A 17,094-nucleotide genomic window follows, 5' to 3' on the forward strand; every position below is an offset into this window, starting at 1 on the left:
GCAGTTTATGTGTGGGAAGCCCATTCAATTTGGCTTCAAACTATAGGCTCTATACACTTTGGATGGCTATTGCCTTCAGTTGCGTCTTTACATGGGGAAGAAGCCTAGTGCTCCACCTCAGGCTGCTAAAGAAGGCTAGGGTCTCCAGTCATGAAACGACTTCTGGAGATTGTTGAAGATTGCAACAGTCACAAGGTATATTTTGACAATTTCTTGTGATCCAAAAGGAGCTGGATTTTGAGTGACTGGGACGGTTAGAAAAAAAACGACTGGCAAGGTACTCTCTCCCTTCCAAAAAGAAATTTAAGAAGTAGAAACGAGGAACGTATGATTATTGCTTTAATGGATGCTACTAAGAAAGAAACAATGGAAAATCCACCTTTACCTCATATCCAAACCGCAATAAAGATAGCTGAGAAGCTAAAAGAAGTTGAACTGGAAGAATTCAGGAAAAGATCACTGAACATGTACCTAGAAATCACTGAATATAGATACATTAATCATGAAATGAAGCATCCAGAAAAAAAAGTTGCAGACATAATATTCAGAATGAGGACTGGGCATTTGAATTGAAAAGGGAATAGTTGTGGAAAAAGTCAAGTCATGGCCCAATTGTAGAAAAAGCCAAGACAGATTGTCCAATTAAATGGGCATCAAGTCAAGGTTAATTTTACCCCTTTTGACTGCCGTTGTTACTGTCTCCCACTTATGCTACACCTCTCATGCATGTCGCTACACAATGCCGAACTAGAGTCAACCTTGTTAGAGGGTCTCCCCAGGGAACACACGCTGGTTATGCAAAGACGAAAAAGATGTTGAAAAGATGGAATATGACAGACTCATCTGACTGCAATGTCTGTGGAGTGGAGGAAAATTTACAACATATAATTATGGAATGCAAAAAGTATGAGACTGCTAGGTCACGACTAAAGGAACAAGTAGAAAAGAGAGGTATTCAGCACAGAATAAAAGAACTGTTAGGAAAGGTTGTAAAGGATAAACAAAGAGAGACAGTTAAGTATTTAGGACAATATGTAAAGGATACTGGCCTAATTGATGTTTTGTAACATAATGAATAGTTTAGTATATGTGGATGTATGGCAATGCATGAATTGCATTATAAAAATTGTCCAGTTCTTCCTCCCCTGTTAAATAATTGTAAATTAAAATTGTAAGTATAAAAATGTGTAAGTAAGAATGATTTGTTTGATTTTGTATTATTTTATTTTTTATATGGTTGAATAGTCAAAATATATATAATATAGTTTACTTATTATGTGCTGGGGGGGGTATATATTTAAGTTTTATTTTTATTTTTTGTTGGTATTGGATTTACCACTTGTTTTTATATGTGTTTGTTAATGAAAGCAAGTTGTCAGTCTGTTGAATTCAATTATATTTCAAATTTGGTATTTTTTTTGTTATATACATGATGAAAGTGTATTGATTGTTTTTTTTTTAATTTATTTTTTGGTACTTTTTGATGCCACTACAATGAGAGATTTCCTAAGGACGGTAGGACATCTTTTTTTATAGGAAGTGCAATGATTTTATTAGTTGTAATATTTTTGGTTTTGTACACTTTCTGAATTTTTGACTATTTTAAATCTTGTATTTATAATTGGAATAGTTGATATTTTATGATTTTTGACAGGGTATTAGACTAATTGTTAGTTTGTGTGTAGTAAATTAATCAGTATGACGAAGCATGATTGTGAAGATTTTTTTTTTTCTAGGTTGATGATAAAACAGAAAAACGATCCTGGAGCATAGAGAAGAAATTATGGAAGCTCCATTCAATTACACCAACAACACAATGGTTCCAACAATATATTGGTTGTAAAATGGCAGGATAAAACGTTGTCTCTGTTGCAAGCCACCATTCCGACCTAGATCCATAGAGACTAGTTGAACAAAGAGTGAAGGAACAGCTGGGAAAGACAACAGTACAGCAGCCACATCCACTTAGGCAATACAACTGGTAAATAGGTGGAGCTGACTTACATGAATAGCTTGTCAGCAAGTATGCTGTGTCTACTAAAGGAAAGAAATTGTATTGAACTGTTCGTGCGCCTGTTAGACATGGCTGTCGTTATTACTGGCACACTATTCAATATGGTGGTTGAAGGAAAAGGAAATGACTCTTGTAGATTTCAGACAATATGTCACACAATCCCTTTTGAATACCAATTGCAGAAGAGGAGAACCAAGGCCTTCAGTATTAGAAGGAAGGCCAGTTTCCGCGCCACCAGTCAGCATATGATATAATAGAATATGACACTTCATGGTGAAGCACAAAAAGCAGCAACAATGCCAAGGAAAACTAGAAGAAAACACCACTGAGCTACTGAGGGAAATGTGACCCTGTGTGTGACCTGTATCAACATAAGTTATATATAAATTAAAGTAATGTACTTTTTGATTCGCCACTTAATTTTCTTTTCAAATATTATGAGCCTAAACACAGCTTTTGCTTGCCTGGTATATGTATATTTATTATTTCTTGTGTTTGGAGGGTTGAACCCTCCTCATTTAGCTCTTCATGCTAAAGTTCTTTAATACTTTTAAAAGAGCTTATTCTTATTCAAATTAAACGACCCTAGGGTTTCAGGAGTCATTCTCAAAGAATCAGGACAAAAAGCAAGAATTTGACATAAAGAGCAATGTATTGAGGAGGGGGCAATCCCTCTATTATAAGAAATAATTTCTTTTCGTTTGAAGTGTCAATGTTGCTCCTTACTTTCAGTTGAAAAGACTTTTTTTATTCCCCCACAGAAAATTCCTCCAAGCAAAGCTTTTCTCCCATAAAATGCCCCTTACGCACCCACCTGAAGAATACCTCCTGGGCAATTCCACCCTTGCTGAGAATTCTCTAGGACATTTCTTGCAGACATTTTCAAATCATGTCAGAAATCCTGCTATTAGGAAAAAAATTCCCTAAAATGTCACCATCCCCAGGGTATTACTTTGTTTCAAAATGTAGGAGACAATCCTTCCATTAAAAAACAAAAAAAAAAGAAAATAACTGGGATTAAAACTGGTACCCTCTCGATTTCCAGGTGAACGCTCAACCACAAGGCTATGAGACGTACATTGCAATTAAGAATACTATAGGTGAACAATAGTGGCAAATTTCACAGCTTACAGCCCTTTCCACAGGGGCTGTGGGGAGTCATGTTATCCCCAAAGGCATTTTTATTGGACTAAACAGCTATTCTGAACAAAATGGCTATCTCAAAATGTTGATCAGACGACTTTGGAGGAAGGGGTGCTGGTCTTCTAGAACCATTGCTTCAATATGATTCCTCTTATATCACCAGTATTTCATACCTTACAGCACTTTCCCCAGCAACTATGGAGGGTCATACCATTGCAAAAGCATAGTTATTGGACCTTTGAACTATGCTGAAAAAAAAGGCCTTTTCAAAATTTTGATCAGGCAATTTTGGGGAGGGGGCTACCTGCCCCCCTATCTTTTTGGTCACTGAAAAAGGGCACTGGAACTTTTTATTTCCGTTTGAACGAGCCCTCTGATGATCTTCTGGGACCATTGGTTTGATATGACTGCTGGTTGGAAAGAAAAAAAAACATGCATCTATGATCCACAAAAGACATAATTCCACACTTGTGGAGATAAAAGCTTGAAACCATTACAACATGGTTCTGTGATATGCTGAATCTTTTAGTATGATTTTCTTTAAGATTCCTTGACTGATAGTGGGTGTACCCCCTTTTTTGGAAATTAGAAAAATATTCTTAGGCTTGTACCTTTTGATGGGTGACACTAAACTTAATAAATCTTATATATTTGGAATCAGCACAACAAGTTAGTTCTTTTTGATGTATCTACTAACATAAAAATTCCGTTATAAAAGTTTGTTACCATGAACAGTTTGGTCATTCAAACGAAAATATAATAACCAATAAAGCTTTTAATTAAGACAGTACACTTTGAAAAAAAATTATGTGCAAATACTAACAAAAGTCTGAGTGTTTTTGCTTCATATATAGAAGCCTCCATCACTAGGAAGAAAAAGAAGAGAAAAATAAAACTAGACTAGACAAGTCAACACAAACCAGAAAAAAACATAAAAGATTAAGGACATCGTGTTAGAACAATATAAAAAAAAGGTGAGAAAGGGAAAAGAAGAAGAAAAAAAGCAAATAGTAGAAAAAGGAAATTAAAAAAATGGATAAGAGAAAAACTAAAAAAAAATATTTCTAAGATCACGCTGCCTTCCCATTTCAATTAATATAAGATCAAAAGATACCATACAAAGAGGTAAACATTTTTAATTAAGAATGAAGTTGAATCTTTTTATCATTCTTTTTTTTAAATACCATTACAAGTCTTAATATTTAGCTTCACATGCAGAAGTCTTTATCAACACACACAAAAACATAGAAAAAAGAGCAATAAAAGTCAATGCATACTAGAAAATAATATAAAAAGATAAAATGGCATTCAGATACTACATGTTTGTTTTTGAACTCGTTTTCCTCTTCTCACTGACTTTTTTGTTACTTTTATATGTTTATTTTATCATACAATTTGTTAAATTTGTGATTCGTTATTTAACCACTTCCAAGTGTTCAATTACTTGTATATTTTATCAGTATATGCACTTCTGATGACAGTGCAATAGCATAACATAAAATTTCACCTTGTATAAAATTCCCCCTTACATAAATAAAGTAACATAAACAGGCCATTGGGCACAGCAGAAGCACAAAACAAACACTATTATACATGATTGAATACTAGAGAAGTAGAATCATTGCCTGTTGCTAGGGTAGCTTAGGTTTGGATCTTAGATAGGACAGTTTTGTCTTAGAAAAGACTAAAGATTTCTTAGTCTCAGGGAAGAGTAAAGGTCAAAATAGTAAATATAGAACTTTTTAAACTTGTTTCCAAAATGGACTAAAAAGCAGAAGATCTTTTTTTCCAAGGATTTGTGAATATAAGGAAAATGAGTTTTTTCCTTAAGAAAAGGAGGAGTGGAAATTGGATTGGGCCTTACATAACTTGATCTTTTTAACTTATTTTCCCCAACTTAGCAACTTTTTTCATTTATGCATTTATAATTTAGATCATTTTGATATCAACATTAGTAGCCCAAAGCCCAATTCATTTTGCACTTCTCATTTTCACTTACCTTCACAGATTCTCTAGGAAAAAATATTTTCTAATCTTTAGTCCATTTTGAATACAAACTAAAAAAATTATAATTATGTTGCATTTGTGTATTTTTCTTTCATCTAGTAATATCATTTTCTAGTGCATGATCCTCAATCTCTCTCTTTTTTCTTTTTTTTCTACTGATAAAGGTCAAGATGCAGGCTTCAAGCCACATATACAAGGCTTTGAGATGTGAGTCTGAAAAATTCCATCACTTTTTCTTATAATTTGTTTTTCAAAATTAAGTACATTTTAATTCCAAGTTTTACTCTAGAACTCTACTCCACTAATTTTTTTTTCTATTAATAGAGGCTTCCAGTGGTGAAGACAAATATTTGGACTTCTATTACTCCTTTTACATAATTTTTTTTTTAATTTGTGTTTTTTTTCCTTTCTAGGTTATTGCCTAGTATGTGTCAACTTGTCCAGTCTGTTTTTGTTTTTTTGCTGTTGAAAAGGCTTCACAGAGTGAACCCAAAATATTTGGATTTCTAATAGCATTTACATAAATAATATTTATTTTCTAAATTCAGTGTCTCAACTCAAAAATTTAACTGTTACTATACTTTTATTTCAATCCAATTATAAATGGAAAGGCAGTGTGGTCTAAGATGTTGTTTGCTTTTTTATTGTTGTTTTCTTTTTTTCTATTTTTGTTTGAGGCATTAATTTCTTTAGTTCAATTATTTTTCTCCTTTTTTTTCTTGTTGATGATATTTTTGGGTTTTAGTTGTATTTGTTTAAGAAAGTTTGGTGTGTGTGCACTATTTTCAAAACAAATTATTTTCTTATTTTCTTATTCAATTCAATTCAATTTATTTATAACCCATCTACAAAAAGAGGGCAGAACGCCCTTAAGATGGAGTAATAAGAGAAAAAAAAAGGTACAAATAAATACAAATCAACGCAATCAAACAATTAAATAGGTAATGCTGACCATGGGTGAGACACTATTGACATAGAAGAACGAAAATCATGAAGCCTTTTATCAATAATAGATGTAGGAGAAACTAGGCGGAATTTGTTCACTAAGTAACTATTTCTAGTCCAAGGAGGGTAATTGAGAAGGAATTTAGCATAACGAAAATATACTCTACGAACATATAGTTTCTGAGGTTCACTAAAAAAACTGCCAAACCGGACAAAGAGAAAGGAGATGAGGTGCAACTAGGCTATTATAAATTTTCGCAAGATTTAATTTATCAATATGTTTAATATTAGATGCAATTGAAGCATAAGCAATTCTCAGTTTTTTCTTCAAAAGGTCAAGGGATAAATTCACAGTTTCTTTCATATTTTTTCCAATAGGCATTCCAAGGTAAACTAATTTTTGAGAAAGGGGGACATGAACATTAGCTAAAGATAAAAAAATAGGGCCATTTGTCTCTTTAAAATTGAAAGCTACAACAGCAGTTTTATCAACATTGAAAGAAAGCCCAATATTTTTATATTCATTATAAAGCTGATTAAACGCGTTTTCACATCCACTAAAAGTACGGCTTAGATTCAAAACGTCATCTGCAAAAGTTATTAAAGACAAGTTAAATCCACGGTGAATACAACTAAAATTAACAGAATTTTGGGCATTTAAAACAGAGTTATTAAATAAAGAAGGTGAGGTAAGGCCACCTTGACGGACTCCTTTCAAAATATTAAAAAGGGAAGATCCCCCCTTTAACTTCGCCTTAAGGTGATGGTACATATACAGAAGGCACTTCACTATACAAAAATTTACCCCTCTTTTATACGCTTCAAATAAAACTTGGGAAAAAATACAAGAGTTGAAAGCACGAGCAACATCTAAAGCACAAAGGATAATATGGGATCTACTTCTTTCTGCATCAGCAAGAACATTCATTAAAGCAAAAAGGGCATGCTCCCGGCTAATACCTTTTTGGTAACCAAACTGGTGGGGTGGGACATAACATTTAGAAACAATTTCATCCAAAATAACTGACTCAAACAATTTAAAAATAGTACAAGAAACTGTTATAGGTCGGAACGAATCACACGAAGTAAAATCCTTTTTGCCTTTTTTCGGGATAGGGGTTATTTGACCAACTGTAAATTGATAAGGAACAACTCCGTTTTCAATAGACATTTGAAAAAGTAGAGATAAATGATTAAAAAGAAGAGCACTTGCATAATCAAAATGTCTGGCAGTAATTCCATCAACTCCCGCAGAATTTCTTTTCTTTAGTTTTTGACAATAAAACGATACATCACTTGGCTTAATAATAAATGTCAAGGGTTCGTGTTTCTTCAGACAAGCACTTAATTCTTTTTCAAATTTTGACTCAAGAGCAGGATCGGGAGAAGAAAACTCATGCTTATAATAATTTATCCACTCAGGAATATTATTTGCACTAATGTGTTCACAAGGGCGTTCAAATTTTTTCCAGAGCTTCGAAGGGTTCTCTGCAATTTTATGAGCGTTTTTCTCAATAAGATCAACCTTATGTTTTCTTAACACTTTAGCAAAAAAACGTTTAGAACGTAGCCGCAGACCATTTATAGTCCCAGACTTAGGCCTGCCGCAATCCCTCCAAATATTCAGCCAAATTTTAGAAGACTCGCACGCAGAAATAAGGGAAGGGTTTATTATTTTCTTATTTTCAAAACATTATTTTCTTTTGAAACAGCAGAATGTCTGATACATAATATTTTCTTCCAAAATTGCATAATTGCAAATTGAAGGCATTCAAAATTACACATATAAAATATAAAAATATATAGCATTCAAAAACAAGGCAAATAGAAGGCACAAAAATATTATTATTATTACTGAGTCTTAAAATTTCAGAAATTGCACTCTGACTAACTGATATGTGGCATGCAGCCTAATTTGGTCTTTAACATAGCAAAAGAATTATTTTTCTTTGTATTATACCAATTATTAATAGCTGGACAGTAGGTGAATTCACAGCTTGTTTCCTTTACTTAGCCAGGTAGAATGTGAACACACAAATCAATGATTCTTTTATGCTCTTTCCAAATATACTAATTGCTTACTTTGCAAATTTTATTTTGAGACCTTAAAGGAACATTTACAGCGATACCTTGTTTGATATTATTTGTCAGTGGGTAAATGTTACCAAAATTTTGGAAACTAATTTTAAAAATTAACTTTCAATACTTACTATTCTTAATAATAGAAATTCATTGCTTCACATAATCTTCTCCCTTCCCCATCTTATGAATAAATCTATAACCCACAATGAATGTTCACATTATTTTTTAAAATACCATAAATTTTTTCTTTCTGCTGACTGAATAGTATTTGCTCTAGAATAATGAAAAAGAAGAGAGTCCTGCTATCCAATAATGTAAATTGAAAACCAAAGGTAAACTGTATATTTATCCATTAAAGAAGGGATGGGGGGAAGGGGCAAATAAAGTAGAATAGCCTTAGGAAAAAGATAAGAAAATATTTATAATTGCTTCAAGGTAATTTTCAGAATTTCTGGCAACCATTTCAAAAAAAAAAAAAAAAATGAAGAAAGTGATTAGTATATCTGGGAAAGGCATAAAGAAATAATTGAATGGCATGACCACATTTGACCTAGCTAAGTAACAGAATAGGCTCGAAATTTACCCAGATCTAAGATGGATCTGAAATGGAGTAATACTTCAGATTATAGGACAGTTGAATAAAATCCAAAAAGAAATTCTGAAAATTACATTAAACAATCATAAATATGGACTCATTTTATTCACAAGGGCCCATTACTTCAATTTACACTCATCCCCCTTGATGGATAAATATATAGCCAACTTTATACATTGCCATAACATATACCCAGTAACACAGTATAAGTTCTAATAAGTAATTAAATCTAAGTAATATAAGTTCTATACCCATTAATAGAACAGCTCATTCAACAGCTAAATTACTGTAAAACTTATATTATATCAACTAGAAATTGATCATTTTACCATTGAATTTTCTAAACTTTTTAAAGAAGTATGTTGCCAGATTGGATATTTGAACCTTCTTCTTAAAATGCTGAGCCTTCCAGAGTCCACTCTGGCCTCCTTTTGGCTGCATGACAATTTTCCATCTTCAGGTGATGATGGGTCAGATGATGTTGTAATCATATACAACACTGGTAATTTCACCTGCTCTGTTAATCAACATTTGAGCCTAATCAGAGATTAAATAAAAAAAAACTAATTTTTTTAGCTGAAAGTAAGGAGCGACATTAAAACTTAAAACGAACAGAAATTACTCCGTATATGAAATGGGTTGTCCCCTCTGCAATCCCTCGCTCTTTACGCTAAAGCTTTTAATTGTTTTAAAAAGTAGAATTGTGGCAAAGAGTCAAACTTCAGCGTAAAGAGCGAGGGATTGCAGAGGGGACAACCCATTTCATATACGGAGTAATTTCTGTTCGTTTTAAGTTTTAATGTCGCTCCTTACTTTCAGCTAAAAAAATTAGTTTTTTTTTTAATTTCTGAACGTTTTTGAATTAATGCATGTTTGGTTTTGGGTCTCCGCACATAAATTATTAAAATGAAATTTGTAAATTAATTCTTTTTTTGGCTAAATTGCTTTCTCTTAGTTTTGATCAGATGATTTTGAGAAATAAGGGGTGGAGAAGGAGGCCTAGTTGCCCTCCAATTTTTCGGTTATTTAAACAGGCAACTAGAACTTTTAATTTTTAACGAACGTTTTTATTAGTAAAAAATACACGTAACTTAAGAATTAACTTACATAACAAACTTTCATAACCTTATATTTTTATTATGTATACGAGGGGGTTTGCACCCTCGTTAATACCTCGCTCTTTACACTAAATCGTAAGTTTTGTCCCAATTCTTTAAGAATGACCCCTGAATCAGAAAGGCTGTAGAATAAATAGTTGAAATTACTAAAAATACTTTAGCATAAAGAGCAAGGTATTTATATCCTCCTAAATACCTCGCTCTTTATGCTAAAGTATTTTTAGAACCCCTCATATGCGTAATTATCTCTGTTCGTTTTAAGTTTCAATGCTACTTCTTCCTTTCCTTTGAAAAAACCTTTTCATGTTTATTTGTCATTGTTTTCTTATAGAATGCTAGAGAATCCTGCGCCCTTTTCATTGAATTTTTCTTCCCCCATGACAGATTCCTCCAAGGATAGACCCTCCAACATAGCCCCCTCTCCTCAGCCCCACCCACAAACAAAATAAAATCCCCCTGAAAACGTCTGTACATTTCCCAATAACCATTACTATATGTAAACACTGGTCAAAGTTTGTAACTTGCAACCCCTCCCCCAGGGATTGTGGGGGAGTAAGTCATCCCCAAAGACATAGTTATTATGGTTTTCGACTATGCTGAACAAAATGGCTATCTCAAAATTTTGATCCGTTGACTTTGGGAAAAAATGAGCGTGGGAGGGGGCCTAGATGCCCTCCAATTTCTTTGGTCACTTAAAAAGGGCACTAGAACTTTTCATTTCCGTTAGAATGAGCCCTCTTGCGACATTCTAGGACCACTTGGTCGATACGATGACCCCTGGGAAAAAAAACAAATAAACACACACCCATGATTTGTCTTCTGGCAAAAAAGACAAAATTCCACATTTTTGTAGATAGGAGCTTGAAACTTCTAAAGTAGGGTTCTCTGATACGCTGAATCTGATGGTGTCATTTTCGTTGAGATTCTATGACTTTTAGGGGGTGTTTCCCCCTGTTTTCTTAAATAAGGCAAATTTTCTCAGGCTTGTAACTTTTGATGGGTAAGACTAAACTTGATGAAACTTATATATTTAAAATCAGCATTAAAATGCGATTCTTTTGATGTAGCTATTGATGTCAAAATTCAATTTTTTAGAGTTTTGGTTACTATTGAGCTGGGTTGCTCCTTACTACAGTTTGTTACCACGAACTGTTTGATACACAGTTTGGGCAGAAGCCTAAACTTTGAAAATGCTGTTCAATCTTGTATATGGGATCTTAACATTAGAAAAACGTATCTAAAGTAGACAGACTAATGAGAATACAGTCAACTTAAGGTAAGCATTGTAAAGCTTAACAATCATATTTAAATTGACTTGGATATAAGGATAACTTTCGTTAAGTTTAAACTATTTTTTTTCTTCTTAGATTGTAGTCAGCCAATCCTAATCCAGTTCAAACCATCAGACAACTTCTATTATCTATATTATGTCCAAGATAAGGAGCCTACCGTCTAAACTTATGGATGAAATATTTTAGTCAAAATATTTCCCCAAAATTAGACACTGTCAGAGTACCAGGGGTACTCCGATACCAGGGTACCAGGATACCAGGGGTACTCTGATCAGATACCAGGGGTACCATTTGCAATCATAAAATAGTCTAATATCTTCATTTTTTCAACATAAGTAGCTATTACCCTCGAAAACTAAAACTATTTTAGAATAGCAGTACTTTTTTCTTTACCACTTGATTAGGACTTGCTGTTCATTGGCCAAAGTGCAAATTAATGTAATTCAAGCCAATAGTGCTAAGGGATATGTAAGTATTTTCCAATTTCTTTTCTATGGTGGAAACTTTGGTTTGTGGAAAATTTTCCTTTTCTTCTTGCAAGACTAAGTGAGTTTTATTAAATGTAAAGAAAATAGCATCCAAAAATGGTTAAGGTTACTTATAGACCAAGACAAAAATCATAAAAAAATACACCATTCAGTGCTCTTTCTAAATACAATAACCACTGCTGTTGCAACTATATCCCATCCCCCCTTCCCTTATGAAGCCAGGTATGTCCTAAACGAAGTATGAAAGTTTGCTGATTTTGCCTTTAATTTCAAATTGGCTTTGCTTGTGCCATTATAATCCAATGTTACCTACTTTCTGGTACTCTCACTGAAAATACCTTTTTTGGTATTTTATACAAAAAAATACCCTTTTTGGGATGCTTTTGTTACAAAAACTGCTTACTTCCAGATTTTGAAAAACCTATTTTGCACCAGAATTGATGAATTAACTTTGTGCACTTAGAGAGGGAGTCTGGTAAACAATTATGATTTTAATGAGTATTATGCTTAGAAAGAGAATGGAGAGTCTAATGTAATATTTTTTTTCTACCTGATTTTGGTCCAACCCTATTAGTATTTTACCCTAATCCATAGTGGCCACACCTGCAGCAGAATTTGAACATGGCTGATTTGTCTTTAAGGCAGTTTAACTGTGTATTTATCATGAACTTGTTACAAACTGCACTTGAACTTGCGACCTGAACTTGTTACAAACTGCAAGAACCATAAATTAGAACATCTCTTCTGAAAAACTAATGGTAAAGTTCTAGCTGAGAGACTTGCTTCTATCTTGAAAAATAACTAAATAAGGCTTTGAGTAATAAACCCAGGGCCTAAAATATACCTTGTTAAGGTATTATCAAGCTTTTATATCTACCTTCTGCTTATTTTAGGGATGAGAAGATTGAAGAGATGACATGGCTCTACCTTACTTAAATTTTGAAAAACAATTAATTTACTCAATTTTGAGTTTTCAATCTCTTTACTATTGGCTCCAGTTTTTGAAAATATAGCTCTTATTATTTCATTGGGATTTTAGGCCATACTAATCTTTTTTCATAGATTTAAGCAATACATATTCAAAATTGGTATGACTGTGGAGTCACAGCTCTCATGAAAGAAATGCTATAAAAGAAACCCAGAGCAGTACCATTAGATTTTGTATTTAATGATGTTAGTCATGCTTATAGTCACACTTGTAACAATGCACTCTACTCCCTCTGATGATTTCAGAAGTAACTCTAGGCTACTTACAGAGCTAAAGAAAACACTACTGATGAAGTTCTTTAGCAAATTTTCATTAACCATATTTTTGTCCATGATTTTACACCATTTTAGCCAGTATAATTGCATTAGATAACTCAGCTACTAAATTAAAAAAAAGATCTATTTGAGTGACCAAATTGCTGTTTATAATTACAAATGTTTAAGAAATGATGTCAAGTGTATAGAATTTGTAATGTCTCCCAAAAAATACTTTTTCTGAAAGAAAAATAACTATGATATTAAGGAATTTGATGATATGCAACTATTTTTAATTTATTAAGATGTTTTTTGTAAAGGAGCTGTAATCATTCACTGTTACCCTTGTTGTATACTATTAGGCATAATTTTCTTTCTTTACTAGCATTTTCTTGAATTTTGTATAGCCTAGGACTATATCTTGGACCATGCAGTTTATTATTATAAATTAGATTATGAGTGTCATAAGAACATAGAGTAAAATGGTAAAAGTCTATAATTCCTAGTCTTCTACTGAAAATATCTAAATAAAAACAGAGTAAAATAAACCCAAATATAGTAGTGATTACCTTTCAAATATATCCTTCTGATGGTTCTAAATATAGGCTAGATCTAATAATAACCTATATTTCTCTAATAATTCAATCTAGTTGTAGATCATACATGCATTGTCAGGAAAGTGACCATAATATTAAAGTTCCTAGTCTAGGGCTAACTGACACCATTAGTGGAAGCATTAGGGGTAGGTAAACATATCATAGTTCATATAATTGACTTACCAATAAAGTAAACATACCACTCAATGCCTTTTTTATACTCTTTTGAGCTCTTAAAAATAACAAATTTTCAATAGAAGCACGAGTTATCAGTTGTTCTTGACAAAATAATGCTATGTTTTCTCAGTTGTTTTCAACAAAATAATATTACATTTTCATATTATCAAAATTATTTATAATAAATTTTAGATTAGGTCAAAAAGTGCTTAAATTTGAATTTGCAATAGAATCATTTATCATAATTGTAAAGAGCATAAAAAAAAGCATCAAGTGGTATGTTCACTTTATTGGTAAGTCAGTAATATAAACTGTGATATGTTTAGCTAGGGGTATTTATGACATGAATGGTCATAAATATAAACCAAAATATAATCCTGAGCAGAAAATTAGCAACTTAAAAACATGCCTCTTTTTGTCCTAGGATGTCTTCTGATGAGGCCCAATTCTAGACCTTTACCAAAATCTATTGATAATACACTGGCTGTTTTAGGCTATAGCCCAGTGGATCCTTTAAAGGAGCCACTACTTCATGGTGGTGTGAAATTTAAGAACTTATAAATCAGGAGTGAACAAAGCTATGAGAATCAAAACACTTTCCAGTAAAATTCTAGTTAATTGACTTTTTGCCATCTTGGAAAGGGTTTAGGTTAGGAAAATGAAACTTTCAGGGATGGGTCTACAGGCTAAAGTATGTCTTGGGAAGGTATTTTAAAGTACCCATCTCTACTCCTTCTCCCTCTAGAGGGCCCTGAAATCTGCCTACATGACAGGTCTATACCTATTGAAATTTTGACAAAACAACATTTTACCTTAATTTTCAGTTACTAGGTGCCTTTTCTCTGCCTTTAGTTGTGAAAATGCACTTCCTATTATTTGAGTAGAAATTTGAGCCATATCAATGTTTTTTTTCAAAATTTAAAAAGCGTATTTGCATATCTTTAAAACCTTATAAAATGGAATTGAGGAAAGTTATGAAGCTGAAAACAATTTTGTTGTACTTCAATTAAGCAGAAGATCTATTATGCTAGGTTTCACTTTTATAGCACACATATTTTTAAAGGTCAGGGCCATCTAGAGGGATAAGGAGTGGAGGTAGTTTCTTCAAAATATCTTCCTAGGACATACTTTGGTAAAATTCTAGTTAATTGACTTCTTGCTATCTCAGAAAGGATTTAGGTTAGGAAATTGAAACTTTCAGGGATGGGTCTATAGGCTAAAGTATGTCACAGGAAGGTATTTTAAAATACCCATCTCCACTCCTTCTCCCTCTAGAGGGCCCTGAATTTGCCTACATGACAGGTCTATTACCTATTGAAATTTTTAAAAATTTTCAGTTACTAGTTGCTTTTTCTCTGCTGTTAGTTCTGAAAATGTTATTTGAATGGAATTCTGAGCCATATCAATGTTTTTTTTTTTTTTCAAAATTTAGGAAATGTATTTGCATATCTTTAAAACCTAATAAAATGGAATTGAGCAAAGTTATGAAGCTGAAAACAATTTGGTTGTACTTCAATTAAGCAGAAGATCTATTTTGCAAGGTTTCACTTTTATAACACACATATTTTTAAAGGTCATCAAAGTTCAGGACCCTATAGAGGGAGAAGGAGTGGATGTAGTTGCTTCAAAATACCTTCCTGGGACATACTTTAGTCTGTAGATTCATCCCTGAAAGTCTTATTTTCCTAACCTAAACCTTTTCTGAGATAGCAAGAAGTCAATTAACTAGAATTTTACCAGGTTAGTCTGTAGATTCATCCCTGAAAGTTTCATTTTCCTAACCTAAACCCTTTCTGAGATAGCAAGAAGTCAATTAACTAGAATTTTACCCATTTTCCTTGTGCCTGATTTGGGCAGCAATCAAAGCTAGATATATTTCTCATGGATTCAATTTTAAAACAAATATTGTAAAATGTAGCCTCATAATAGGTCAATACCACTTGGAAGGAGAAAAGGTAGGGATAATCACTTCATAATATGGCAGACCAGGCAGAGGTAAGTACTTCAAAATCTCTGCCAAGGGGAGCATTGAAACTCTGGATTCATTCCTGAGTTTGAATCACCTTCTTCAACAACTTTCTATGATAGACAGAAGCCCTTATCTAGAATTCTATAAAATTATGGATGGTCCTATAAGCATATAGGTAAAATTCTAGTTAATTGACTTCTTGCTATCTCAGAAAGGATTTTGATTAGGAAAATGAAACTTTCAGAAATTGGTCTACTGGCTAAAATATGTCCCGGGATGTTATTTTAAAGTACCCACCTCCACTCCTTCTCCCTTTAGAGGGCCCTAAAATTTGCCTAAATGACAGGTCTATACCTATTGAAAATTTGACAAAACAACATTTTTCCTTAATTTTCAGTTACCAGTTCCTTTTACTCTGCCTTTAGTTCTGAAAATGCAATTCCTGTTATTTCAGAAGAATTTTGAGCCATATCAATGTTTTTTTCTAAATTTTTGGAAATGTATTTGCATATCTTTAAAACCTTATAAAATAGGATTGAGCAAAGTTATGAAGCTGAAAACAATTTTGTTGTACTTTAGTTAAGCAGAATATCTGTCTTGCAAGGTTTCACTTTTATAACACAAATATTTTTAAAGGTCATCAAAGGTCAGGGCCCTCAAGAGGGAGAAGGAGTGGAGATAGTTGCTTCAAAATACCTTCCCAGGACATACTTTAGTCTGTAGATTTATTCCTGAAAGTTTCATTTTTCTAACCTAAACCCTTTCTGAGATTGCAAGAAGTCAATTAACTAGAATTTTACTAGCACATATGCTACATGAAATAGCAAGAGCCTAGATAACCTAGCCAATTACCTCTTCCTCTCTTTTGAAATTGAATTTTGCCTCTTCTTTTTCTTGCTTTTTAGTATAATAGGGAGACTTTGTCCCAGGTTTAAGTTTTCCTTTCTTTCCAAGCTTATTTTTCGCCTTGTTGCTTTTTTTCAAGCTGCTGACATTTTGTGGTTTCTTCATTTTAATCTCCACGTGACGAGTAAATTATTAGTTTGAATTCGCCGCGAAAACTCGCCAGTGTCAATTTGGTCATAACTTTGCTGACCGTCTGAACCACAGATTAAAGGTGATTAAAGAGTAAAATTACAAATCGCTTTTGTGTGACTAAATTAACAAGAAACCTTTTAAACTCCTTTTAGAAGAAAGATAAATCTTAACTTAAGCACAGTGGGTGAAAAATTCCAATATAAAAAATTAAAAATACTTCTTTGTAAAGGAAAATGGCACGATGATCCTCTTAGTTAGTAAGTTGGCTTTTTATTTCTGCTACCTATTGGTTTTTTGAGCCTCTCATCTTGATACACTACATTAACCTAGTTTTTCATCCATTGTGTGCCTCAAAACTTAATTTTTCTTGAAGAGAAGTACGAATTTT

General features: G+C 32.9%; 1 protein-coding gene across 1 annotated transcript in view; it reads right to left on the minus strand.

The window, feature by feature from the left end:
* The window catches only part of LOC136041672 (nucleolar complex protein 3 homolog), a gene marked incomplete in the record, with an annotated part of 87,476 nt that extends 70,745 nt beyond the window's left edge, over positions 1 to 16,731 (minus strand). Inside the window, 1 exon segment of the mRNA XM_065726390.1 lies at positions 16,521 to 16,731. Coding sequence (XP_065582462.1) covers positions 16,521 to 16,679 — 159 coding nt within the window.
* Between the last annotated feature and the right edge of the window lie 363 nt (positions 16,732 to 17,094).

This window comes from Artemia franciscana, unplaced genomic scaffold, assembly GCF_032884065.1.
Source record: "Artemia franciscana unplaced genomic scaffold, ASM3288406v1 PGA_scaffold_32, whole genome shotgun sequence".
Lineage (NCBI taxonomy): Eukaryota > Metazoa > Arthropoda > Branchiopoda > Anostraca > Artemiidae > Artemia > Artemia franciscana.